The sequence below is a fragment of the Sphaerodactylus townsendi genome, linkage group LG05 (assembly GCF_021028975.2).
Source record: "Sphaerodactylus townsendi isolate TG3544 linkage group LG05, MPM_Stown_v2.3, whole genome shotgun sequence".
Taxonomy (NCBI): Eukaryota; Metazoa; Chordata; class Lepidosauria; order Squamata; family Sphaerodactylidae; genus Sphaerodactylus; species Sphaerodactylus townsendi.
Genome location: NC_059429.1, coordinates 111,188,871 through 111,202,055, shown reverse-complemented (window position 1 = coordinate 111,202,055; position 13,185 = coordinate 111,188,871). Strand labels below are relative to the sequence as shown.

The 13,185-nt window shown below is 42.8% G+C and overlaps 1 protein-coding gene across 1 annotated transcript; it reads left to right on the top strand.

Moving 5' to 3' along the window:
• Nucleotides 1–1,479: 1,479 nt before the first annotated feature.
• Nucleotides 1,480–12,063, top strand: R3HDML (R3H domain containing like). Its single transcript, XM_048498449.1, has 5 exons — nt 1,480–1,743; nt 5,456–5,574; nt 6,651–6,783; nt 9,727–9,842; nt 11,795–12,063. The coding sequence occupies exons 1-5, from the start codon at nt 1,480–1,482 to the stop codon at nt 11,925–11,927; spliced, it is 765 nt and encodes a 254-aa protein (XP_048354406.1). The 3' UTR covers nt 11,928–12,063.
• The last annotated feature ends 1,122 nt before the right edge of the window (nt 12,064–13,185 follow it).

The window sequence follows — 13,185 nt, the reverse complement described above, 5'->3', positions numbered from 1 at the left end:
CAATCTACAATTCCAACTAGCAAACAGAACTAACTGAGCAGGGTTCCCACTGGGATCCCTGATGCCAAGAGGTTTCAGAATAGATTGTGAAGGCTTTCGTGGCCAGAATCAACTGGCTGTTGTGGGTTTTCCAAACTATATGGCTGTGGTCTGGTAGTTTTTGCTCCTAACATTTCGCCCACATCTTTGGCTGGCATCTTCAGAGGCATGTCTTGGTGAGATGCGTTCCTCTCTATGGCTCTGTGCCACAGAACCAGATGCACTTCCTCAGGAACTGTAAGACAGAGCTACTCTGCCTGGCTAATGGTTTTTACCATCTTGGCCTCCCTCCCTCCTTCCATTCAATTCCATCCATACCATCCTTTCTTTCCTCTTCTGTATCCCAATTTTATTGTAATTTAAACACCATCTGGTTTTTAGAAATGCTGATATTGGATGCAAGCTTTGTTTTTAAACTGGTATTATATTTTTATTTAAATGTTGGAAGCGGTCCTGAGCCCATGAGGTGAAGGGCGGCATACAAAACCAATGAATGGAATGGAATGGAATGAGAAGAACAAACTCCAAATAAATAGGCATTGGTATATTAACTTTATATTTAACAGAAATCCAGTCGACTCAGACTCAGAGCCCTGCACTGTACAGTTAGAAGAGCACTGGTCAAATTTAAGGACATTCCCCAACGGAAGAGTTAAGATGCAGATTGTGCGTCAGATTGGCATCAAAGGACCGTCGGACTTGGCTACGTTAAATGGGTCTGCCAGATGTTCCTGAGCAGGTTGTTTGCAAAGGTCAATCTCTGAGTTTACTGCTGCTGCTACAGTGAACATTTCTCAGCTGTTCTTGGCTCAGCTTTTAAGGTATGTAGTCTGGGAAATGTCCTCTCTGTTTCTTTAGAAAATATCTTTCCCTGGAGTTAGAAGCCTCTACTACTGAAGCTAATGAAGGAACAGTCCTGGTAATTTTTCGTCTTCCCTCAATGGGAGAAAAAAAAGATCTTTCGCCTTTCTATTTTCTCACAAAACCTTTTTTAGAAACTCGCTTTCCCCCCTTCCTGGTTGCAGTTGGATTTCAGTTCCTCCAGAAAATTTGCACAGTAGACCAAATATTCGGGGAAACTGTGGGAAGACAGCAAAGATACCGTCGGCATGTTAATAACTAAATATTCCTTTGGCAGGTACATTTGAACATCTGGAATGATGGAGAGACTCAAGCAGCAGTAATAAAGAAAATACCTCTGTAGATTTCACAGCTGGTCTTCGGAATTTTGCTTATCCAGCTAAATTTCTTTGCTTGTATTCAGGGTATGCTTCGATTATCCTTTTCTGTCTTCAATGGCATTTTTCTGTGCAATGCAAAAAAAAAATCTGGGTGTCTATTTTTTTCTTCTTTTGCAGATACATAAGCCAGAAAAAAAGAGATTTGCCACACTTATTACCTTTTTTTAAAAAAATGAGGAAGAAGACTGCTAGCCCTAAAATGACTACTCTCTTGCATGTGCATTTGTATCTTCCTGGCTTTGTCTTCTGGGCTTTGCTGAAATCAGGCACCTTTGGACTACCGAATACCACTGAACTTCTTTACCCAACCAGCGGCACTGAGGCAGGTCTCCTACCTAACCTTGGAGGACCTAGGACTCGTGGAAAGCGCTATATTTCTCCCAGGGACATGAGCACTCTTTTGGACTATCACAACCAAGTGAGGTCAAAGGTGTCTCCGCCAGCTGCCAACATGGAGTATATGGTAAGTTTCCTTTGTGCTTGTCACTGACTGTGGGGAGGATCACTGATCTCTGGGGAAATGTTAGGTGAAGTAAATTTAGTATTTAAACGCACAACCTTTTGGTCACAGTCCCAAGCTTCACCTTTGCAGACAACTTTATCAGTTAGAGACAGGTACAAATATTTCAGTGAGGCTGTTTGTGCCACTGAGGGTCTTTTGACAATACGCAGCACAACGGACAGAGGCTATTGTAGGCCAATGTCGGCTGTTTGCTTCACACACTTGGCTTCTCCAGAAAAGCTGTGTGCCAGGGTCTTTTTTTGTTCTTTTGGCCAGGCTCCTTTGTTAGAGGGGCCAGACTTCTGGCACAAAGCCAAAGGTGAACTAACTCTCTCTCTCTCTCTCTCTCTCTCTCTCTCTCTCTCTTTCTCATGGATCGAATCCCCACTACCGTCTTAGCCAGGTTTCAGAACACAAACTAACCAGGTTTGAGGGATGATCTCCCCATTGCTTGCATGGCAGATTCCTGTTAATCCGCGTTCCGGCAGGACCTAGTTGCAAGTGGCATAGACCCCATTAACACGGTTCAGAGCTGATCCGAGGGGAGGGATGAGGGTTGAAACCCTGACTCTTTCCTGCCCTGGAGTGTGATGCGGAATTCGGGCAACCAATCAGCGCTGCGATGTGCGTGCAGCCTTTCCTTGGTTTCTTTTCTGCTTTTGCGATCAGCCTGCAGAAGGGGACGCAAATGTTAAACATGTAACTTTGAATAATGGTTTACACAGGTAACTATTAACTGTTTGCACAGTTAAACAGTTAAACGTTAAACTTTTACACACTGGTTTTTTATCACGCCCTACAATGTACGTTTCCACAGTGGGGAAAAGTCCCACCCCATCAAGGCACGCCAGCCAATCAGGGGAGCTCACCTGGTAGTGGGGATTCCTAGGAGTTCTGCAACCGGGTGTGTCTGCTGTGTGCTCGCTACGGTAGGGAGGGAGAAACTCCGATGAAGAGGACACGGTTTCACAATGAACAGGTTTGGATCTGCGTGCAAATTTCTAGTGGGGATTCAACCATGGTTGCATCTTTCTGCAGGGGAAATACTTCATTCACTGGTTCCTTCTTGTCATGAAACTGTTAAAAACGCTAGAGCCCCTGCACAAGCAATAGGTGGCAACCCAAAAGGACCAGCTGTACACGCAGGAAAAGGGTCTTTGGGTGCGGCTCTATGAATTAGCAATGTATTGCAATGAACTAGCAAAGTAAATAATAGGGCAGAGATGCAAGTGAGTGGTTTTGTAGAATTTTACTAAACAAATTTCCACCATTTCCACCAAATATAGGCACAGCTATCTACACAAGTGCTCAGCCTGGGTGTCTGTGCAGTCGATAGATGCCCATATGTCTGTCTTTCCTCTTTTGCTGGAAGTAGAAAGGAGATATCATTTGAGGAGCTCATGTGATTCTAGTCATGTGACTTCAACTTGCTTGACTGAATGAAGCAGGCTTCTGTGAAATCCTAACACCCTTCCTTGCCATTCCCAGTTTTGAAAATCTGCCCTGTAGAGTTTGAGGGGTAACAGCCCAATCTAGAGGGCTGCGGCAGCTGGGGATAGCACGGGTGCCAGGCTGCCTCCAAACAGCACAGGGAGGCAGCAGAAAGAAGAACATGCCCAGCTGCCTGAAAAACCTGAATTGTGCCAAACAGATGCATGCACCGAGGATGTTTCCAGGCTGAAAGCCCAGTGGAAACTGACTAAGGTGGCTCCATCCCCGGGGATACCTCTAGTCTGTCCCCAACTGTGGTGGCAGCCAGGTTTATGCTGGCACAGCTCTAAGGCCAGAGTCCAGTTTTACGTTGGGTGCCACAGAGCTCCCTGGAATCCACCTGCCTTTTATTTGCCTTCCCCACTGGCATAAGTGCCACTTGTACCAGAAGGGTCACAAATCTGCTGGCGCAACCCCGCACCAACTCCAAGAACCTATTCCGACCCCATCTGGATTGGGCACCTGTAGACACCCTGACAACATGAATGACTTCCTGCTACCTGGAGAAGAACTTAGCTCTAGGTAGGGTGATTTTTCTCATAAGGTTTTGTCAGTCTTGTACGCTAAAGCTGTACAGCAGATTTTTCATGGGGGTTTTTTTGTCACTCATACTTTTTTAAAACATGGAATTTGGATTTTCCCTCTATGTTGGATCTGAAAGTGGCTTTAGGATTCATAGAATATAAATGGAACTATACAGTTATACAATTGTATGGGTCAGAAAGGGCTGCATACCATGTAAAAATCTATCCACCTAATTCTGCCAACTTCTGTGCTTGCTTTAGGGGCTTTTATGCATTAAAAATCAAAATATTTCAGTCTTTCTGCAAGACATTTGCGAGTACTGTTTTAATGGCAATAGCAAATGGTATTCACTTGTGATGGAACGGAGGGATAACTTATTGTCCTGTGTAGGGGAGCTGGCTTATCCTGCTATTCATAAAGGGACCATGTGGGCCATAGAGGAGAATTGTGAGAATTACTACATGATTTCTTATTGGTTAGGATCACCCATGATACTTATACAGGAAAAAATTCCCTCACTCTCAAATGGCTTCTTCTGGTGTCAATGATGTCATCACAAAGCCATATCCAATAGGCCATGTAACACTATGTAATTCCTGATTGGCTGGATTGCCTAAGTAATTAATCCAAGACGAAGAAGAAAAATTATAATAGGTAGACAAAAAACAGCACTGAAGCAGCAATGAAAAGAGTGACAGTTTACAGGATCAAAAAAGCTGAACATCACTAAGGAATTTTTCAGGAAATATTTCTGCTCCCACTGATGCATCTCTTTGGCCTTGGTAGTGAAAATTGAATAATATTTGTCACACCCTTGCAATACTGCGAACACATCATTTGGCTAATTTTTCAGAACTTACTTCCATGAGGCTAGAGACTGTTAACTTCTTCTGAGGGACCTGATTTTTTGTTCATCCTTCTTTCTATGGAGCATGATCCATTTGTTGGGCGATGAGGTAAGGGTATAATTAAGAAGGAAAAGCCAGTATCTCTTGAGATCCTTGGAGGAAGAAAATAACAGAATGGTACAGAACTGTGTGATGCCCTCTCTTTTCCTTATTTCTCCATCAAATGATTTAAAGTACTCGGGAGCCAAGTGAAGTGTGTGTAAATAGCACCATGTCACTTTGGAGTGAAGGCAAAAATAAGCAGGTCAGAATGCTTCCACCTGTCGAAAGATGATATACTCTTGGAAAGCTATCCTTTCAGGTACCGATCAAGCCTTAATATCTCTCCCTGCTGTGCTAGCTTTCTATGCAGTACAAGATTTTTCTGATGTAGAAAGCAAGTCAAATTAACTACTCCATCTCCAGCTGCAACTGGCATAGTTCAGGTAGGGCCATTCCACGTACTATTTGTGAAGGTTTTGCTAGTAAAAAAAAACATAACATACAGAACAAAACATTTACAATTCCAGTCATGCCCTTGCACTGTGGCATGCATTTAGTCAGTTTTATGGTGAATTGGCTGATAGCTCAATTTTACTTTCAGGAGCCTGCAGTTTGCAGGACTGGAGCAAGGTTGTTAATAGGACATTTGGGAGGCCATTGATTCATAAGGTCGTCAGGAGTTGGAAGCAATTTGATGGCATTACCACATGCACACCATAGCTCACTGTATTTGACAGGTTGCCATGTTTTGTTCTTTTTTTGCCTAGATGTGGGATGAGAAGTTGGCCAGATCTGCACAGGCATGGGCAAAACATTGTATATGGGACCATGGACCTCCACATCTGATGAGATATGTTGGTCAGAACTTGGCCATTCACTCTGGCAGGTGAGCATCTAATTTGTGTCATCTGGCAATGCTACAGTTGTGCATATTGTATCAAAAAAGGCTGGGTCCATGCCTATCCAAGCGCCACCCCACCCTCCTGCAAGTATCATCATTAAAAGAAAAGCTTAAATTAGCAATGTTTCCCTAGTTCCATGCAAGTTTTCAGAACTGTGGTTCAATCTCTGTATCTCTTGATATTAATATTTCATATGATTCCCAATACATTTGTCACAATACATAGTTTGATACTTTTCCCCTGCAGGGTATAAATAAAAATAGTTGGGAATAAAATCAGATTAATTTTTTACCGGAATTATAAGAATTACTGATCACCATCATGCCAAACAATAAATAATGCAGCAAATCAAAGGAGGAATTGATTTTCACCAGTTTCAACTTGAAACCATGCAGAAAACTTAAACATGGATCCCCTCCTTTGAAGCTTGCTCCTGTAGGGGGAAAAATGTATGTTTCTCTAACAGAGGGAAAATGCATGTATCTTAGGAAGCAAATACTATGTGCCTCCATCATATCTGGCTTGATCTCATAACTCCTACTAAATTGGTTCCTATTTTCTGATGAAGAATGGCTTCCTCTAATAGTGAAAAGTCTTTCTTTGTTGAGGAAAATTTAGTGGGAGTCATATAATCAAACACATTTCTGTCATTAACTGACACCAATGCTCTGTGATATAAAGTGCTATTTTATCATAGCAATGGGAAAATGTAGCACAAGTTCCATATTACAGGAAACACGTGGATGCAACCATTGTGTGGTATCCCTTCCTGCTTCTCTCCAATAGGACATCATTCAGAAATAATATAGAATGACATCATCATAGCAATGCTTCTCTGTCTTCCACTTTTTTTCATCAGCTGCCAGTTGTGGTAGGCAAAGTGCACAGATAGAAAGAACATCATCACCTTGTGGGTATTTTTCAACATGCATTATCTCAGATTGTATACAGTTGGGGCCTCAGGCCACTATGGTCAGGCAGATTTCTTTTTCGGTGCTACTCAAGGCTTTTCTTTGATAAAGAAATTAATATCCTGTGCATTGTGTGTGATCTTCTCTAGGTACCGTTCAGTTGTGGACCTTGTGAAATCATGGTATTATGAGAAGCAGTATTATTCTTTTCCTTATCCCCATGAGTGCAAGCCCAGATGCCCTTCCAAATGCAGTGGTTCAGTCTGCAGCCATTATACCCAGGTACATATCCTTCATTGGACATGCTAGTGTGCAAAGGGCCATAAAATCACAGATGTGATGAATACAGCAAGAGAGGGATCCTTTCCAGATTCTGATAGGAACATACATTATTTTTGAAAAAAGCTACCAACATTTGTTGTAGTGATTTTATCAATGTTCATCTAAATTATAAAGATAGATTCAATCTGGAAAAATCTGGTGGCTTCAGTGGAAGTCCCAGTTAGGTGCATTAAGTATTTTAACCAGACTGAGCTATGGTATTTAGTCATAAGGAAGCCCCACTGGGTTCTTAGAATATTACTCTGCTGTTTGTGCAGGTAAAGTACTTTATAAAAAGCCATTGTCACGTTACACCATAAATGTCACTCTAAAGCCTTATTTGGCTCTGCCAATTTTACACACACACACACACACGCATATTCATGAAAATACGCATATAATTTTGGATCAGGCTGGTGCATCTTTTGTTAAATCAACCTATTTAAACATTGAGACAGTAATTTAAAATCTTCCGCAATCTTTCAGAGGCAGTATGGAGCTCTCAGGCTCATGTTTGCATTATCTATTTTTATCCTTGATTCTTATCCACTTTTAACTGTGAAAGACAAAATTGTTGGTTTAATAGGACAATAAATTTTTGAAAAAACAACAACTCAGTAGAATATAATCACCCTAACCCAGCTTGAAAAACATGGGCCCCTTCCGCACATGCAAAATAATGCGTTTTCAAACCACTTTCACAACTGTTTGCAAGTGGATTTTGCCATTCCGCACAGCTTCAAAGAGCACTGAAAGCAGTTTGAAAGTGCATTATTCTGCATGTGCGGAATGAGCCATGGGTACAGTGTACCTGCGTTACAATGTTGATCTAGGTTTCTTGAAAGGACTGATTTCATCACTGCAAATGGGAATTGGTATCCTGACCAATGGTCACTTATTGCATATGCAGTCAAATGTGGGTAATGAGGACGGGGTCAGGACCATTCTCCTTACTCAATATTTTTTTAGGCGAGGAACCAATGAATTTTGTTTGGCTAACAACAATCCAGAACATTCAACACTTTTCTTAAGTGCTCTGGATGCAACAGTTCGGTAATCTCTAGAGCAGCTCACAATGAGGCCATCTATAATCCCCGTAGCTCAACCGTGCAAACCAGATTCATAGGTGGGATAAAATCAGAACCTGAGACGTGGTGGTCTGCAGCTCAGGCTCTCGATCATTATGTTTCTCCTGCTGTAAGGTATATGCTCAGCCAGTGGAATTGAGCAGAAATTGAAGAACAAGGACCACAGCAGAGCACATATTGATTTACAGGCGCAGGTCATCTTTCACCATGCCTTTAAGACCCACATAGAGGAAGAGAAGCATTGCCACCTCCATAGTTAATGATCCTACCCCATTCATCACTGTCTGTCAAATTTCCATGCAAACAGACTGGACTGTTCAAACCTTAGCTCCTTTCTCAGAAGCTCTGTCTTCTTTATTCCACTGGCCCATCCATCACTGGAGATGCCAATAGTTTTAGCTGACCTAGCAGCATGGAAAGAAAAAGAGAAAGAAGACTGTCTTTGCTGGATGACTTTTTACAGCCAAAAACTAAACTGCAGACCATAAAGATGATGCTAAAGGAAGCATCTACCCATTGGGAATATCTGGAAGATGGCTGTGGTAGGTTTTCTGGGCTCTGTGGCCATTGGCTGGTAGTTTTTGCTCCTAACATTTTGCCTGCATCTGTGATTGGCACTGATGGAGAGAAACATATCTTACCATGACATGCCTCCCATAGATGTGGGCGTAACGTTAGGAGCAAAAACTACCAGACCACGGCCACACAGCCTGGAAAACCCACAACAGCCAGTTGATTCTGGCCATGAAAACTTTCGACAATACATCTAGGAACTGCTTCACAACTTCCCATAGTCAGAGAAGTTGCCAATCACTGGCTGATCTACCAGGACTGTATTCTAAAATCATTATTGCTCTAGCCATTAATGGCCTTGTCTATAGGAGTTACAGCTAGGATTGCCAGCTGACCAAGGGGAATCGTGAATCATCTCTATGATGACAGGGCTTTGCCGACATGTCTGGCACCTCAGTGAATGCAAGTCCTTCACAGATTCCTACTGTACATGTAGCCAACCCGAGGTGGAAAAGTTCTCTGTCCCACCTGGGCTGTGGCAAAGCATTTCCTAACCCATAATGAATAGTATCTTACAAAGCTCCAGAAAGGAACCATTTCTGGTTGACCCATTTTAATTCTGGACATATCCAGCCCCTATTTGCATGAGTGTCTATGTTGCTTATACACACCTTTTCTCAGCTTTCCTCCAAACGCATCTGAGACCTAAGCTGTGTCTCGTTTCAAGTGTTGTGTCTAGAGAAATAGGAGCAAAGAGACGGAAAGCAAACTGGGGTGGGTAACACCTGTTTTTTTTTTTTTATTAAGAGGTACATTCAGCTGCACAGACAAGTCTGGTGGTCAGTTTTTTAAGAATTTTCCTGACAGTGGAAAGACCCAAATGAAATGTTTTCTGTGTAATGGTGTACCCCTTTTTTGGGCATCAGGTAGCTCAGGACTTGGCAGTTTGCACAGAATATGGCTGAAAATGCCAATGGCCAGGAGAGTGTCAAAAATGGAATCCATCAGATTCTGCAACATAGAATGACTCAGCGGTGGTCTGAATGGGCTGTGGTTTTGTTCTGGCTGCTGTAGTGTTAGCAGCTGCATGCAGGTAAAGATTTATTAGGTGGAGCTTAGGAGTGATAGGAAAAGTAGAACCTACTAAAACTTTCCCAGTCGTGCAAGCTATTCATGGTTCAGGAGCTCTGCCAAGTTTAAAATGGGAGATGAGTTTGGGTGGCATATGATAGCATTGATCAGTTTAGATGATGCGCAGGTAAATGCAGGGATAACGACTGATGCTTCTCTGTCTCCCAAATAGATGGTGTGGGCTTCTTCCAACAGAATTGGCTGTGCTGTTCATACCTGCACCAACATGAATGTGTGGGGCAGCACCTGGCGGCGAGCAGTCTACTTAGTGTGTAACTATGCTATTAAGTAAGTAGCACGAGGGAAGATGCGCCCCAATGCATTAGGGGCAAAGTGGGGAAGTTGTCATGTTCACCAGTGAGTAAGATTGATCATGGTCACTGGAATGCTGGCCAGTTGCTGATCTGCTGTGGGCCAAGTACCTAATACCTGCTACACTTGGTAGGACTTGCAACCACCAGAGACCAAAAGAAATGCTGCACTTGGTGGAACTTGGTCTGATAAGCAACCTGTCTCTAATAACCTCAAAATGCTCTACATAAAAGGGCACAACAAGAATTTTATCTCAACAATATCTGCCTGTCTGTTGAGATTATTCTGTTGCTTCTCTGAACGTTGTTGGCCTGGAAGCAGTTTCCCTTTTTTTTTTTTTGGTCTGGAAGCAGTTTAAGAACATAAGAAAGAACATAAGAACATAAGTTTAGAGCCATCTGCACAGGATAGGAATAAAGATACATTTCAGTAGGAAAAAATGTAGGTTTATAACAGCTACAAAGACTTTTATGGCATTGGCCCAAGGGGTAGTGTTTCCTGGCTATCCATTCATGCAGGACCTTTACCTCATGTGACTCTCTGACATGTTCCCCAAACCTCCAGGAGCACCTAAAAGACTCCAGGCAGCCTATAGTTTCTTCCGCCCTCTTCATTGCATATGCAACCCACCGAGTGTTGTACATTATAATATTAAAATGAGCTAGGTAGATACCTCTCACCCACTCAGCCAGTTAACAACTGCCCTTGAGTGTATAGAGTTCTAAAATGTACCAGTACCAAGAAATACTATTTTATCTTCTCTGGTACAGTCCCCTTATACTTAAATATTCTGCATGTGATATTGAAATGTTTATATTAGCTGAAGCCTAGATGTCTGGGTTAATATGAACCCAATTTATTAGGTGAAAGTTGAACTGATAGCAATTCGTCCATTATTCATTTGTGTCAATTCATGTCTTTTTAATTTGATTAATTTCCTCCATATACCAGTATCACTTTTTCCAGGCAGGCAGCACACTCAGGCCACTCGGGCCAGTGACTCATGCAGAAACCCAGTGGGATTCCTCTGACACCAAGCAACTCTTATTACTACACAGGCTAAAAGTAAAAATCGTTCTGCAGGCCAAGAGGGGATCCTGTGGGCTCAAGCTAACATTAGACCCCCCCTCCCAATAAACACACAACAACTTGTTTGTGGGTAAAATATTTTGGCCATAGCTGGAGGTATTTATTGACAAGGCGCTAACAGGAAGCAAAATTGGTGCATCATAGGGGAGGGTGATCCATACTTCGGGGCAGCCCGATTGCTGTCCCCCAAAAGCCATCTAATTCCTCCGCCCTCTGCTGGAGGAATTGACCTTAAAGGCAGGATTTGTACTGGGGCCTGCCAGATGGGCGATAGACCCCTTTCTGGTGCCTTTTCCACTCTGCCGCTCGGGCGCAAGCCTGGTAGCCCCTGCCAGGTGTCCCCACCTTCGGCTCCCTCCACCCAACCTCTTAAGGAGGTGTAATCCCTGGAGAGCTCCTGCAGCTCTCACTCTCAATGGTTCCATAGTTCTCAAATTGCCCCACTTAAGGTAGCCTGTTTGGCATCTGCCAGAGCCTGTGCCTACTCCTGTCATAGTCGCATACAGCAGACTCTCAGAGGAGGTAGGGGTGTCTCTTTATACTGGCTTTTAAAAAATTATTTATTTATTTATTCCCCGCCATATCTCAGCGACTCAAGGCAGTTTACAATGAAAACAATCCAAAAATTCAATAAATAATTTTGATGGGTTGTAGGTTGCAGGCATCTTTGTGCGAATTTTTCCAAGATTTTATTATATTTTGTATGTTTCAGTTTGGATTTGTAAACCACTCTGAGCCGCATGGAACAGTGCGGTGTAAACATGAAGGTTCTTAGAACATCTAAGTTTTAAATCTTTTAAAAAACCTCTTCTTCTTGCCTCACCCTCCTCTATTTCCAGGGGAAACTGGATAGGAGAAGCACCTTACAAAATGGGGAGACCCTGCTCAGCCTGCCCACCAAGTTATGGAAGTACCTGCAGCAATAATATGTGTTACTCCGGACTCAAATCCAACAAAGTGTCCTGGTTCTGAACTTGCTGGATATATTCCAAGCTCTGCAACAGCCGGAGAATCTGGGTGTTGGACTTATAGCTGAAAAGGGGAGAAGCATGGTGCAGTGTACGACACATTGTAAAACAAATGGATTATTTATTCTTGCAAAGTCCTCAGCTGCTTCCTTTGGCCTGTTATTTGGCCCTTACATTGATAAAAATTCCCCATCTCCTTCTATTCCCCATCTCCTTCTTGTGTACATAATATATGACTATATATTATGTACACAACAGCCTGATTTTCCCATTGTTTTGTTCAAGGAACAGATGCTTAACCTGGTTGTATTGCAGGCCAGTATTCAGGTTCTGTGTTATTTGTATATTCTTACTTTATAAACACCATTAGGGAGTCTGTTTAGAAGGGTTGCAAATTTTAAATTAAATCCAGTGAAGACAATTCTTGTTGTATCTCTAGGTATTATTCCTCAGGGATAAAAAACGATCACACATTTTAAAGGCGGAAAGGGTAACTTCTCACCCCATCCCCACTTGGTTCTTTCACTCAATGTCCTTCATATATTTGGCCATGCCAATTTGAAAGCCAGCATGCCCTGTGTGATTCTCATCAACAGAATACATTTTATTATTCTCACTGGTCTGAGTAATCTGAGAGTTCAACTCACTATCAGTTTTGCTACTTTCAATCATCTCAATTTTTATTCAAGTGCAGAGGCGTAGCAAGGGGGAAAGCGCCCGGTACACTGGTGCATCCTCCTCCCCTGCCATGTCAACGTTTGCCCTGCCCAGGAGTGTCCCTGCCCCAGAACGCCTTCACCACGCCCCCAAAGGGGCACGTGCCCGGTGTGCCGCGGCCCCTGTCCCCTTGGAGCTACGCCTCTGTTCAAGTGTGTTTTGTTTTTGTTGACAACTGAGCAAAAGCCAGTTGTTTCTGATGATTTTATTCAATGACAAAGTGAATCAACCTAATCAGAGTTGATCCCAGAGTTTGCTGAAGTTCACACATCAAAGTAGTGGGGAATTCTTTGGGAAATTTTTGTCTAAGGCCTGCTAACAGAAATCAATATTCGGGCAAAGGAGATTCTCATGAGTTCCATCAAAATCTCCAGACAGACTACTCATTGTTCTGGAGTTCTATGACTGGAACTCCAGATGTTTGCTTTGGCCCTAATAACCGGTCAAACGGGGGCTACTTGGATCACAGCATGTCACTGGAAAAATGAGTCCCCTCTGCTGGCTGCTTTAAGACCTGTATAAAGTAGGCTGGAAGAAGATTCTGA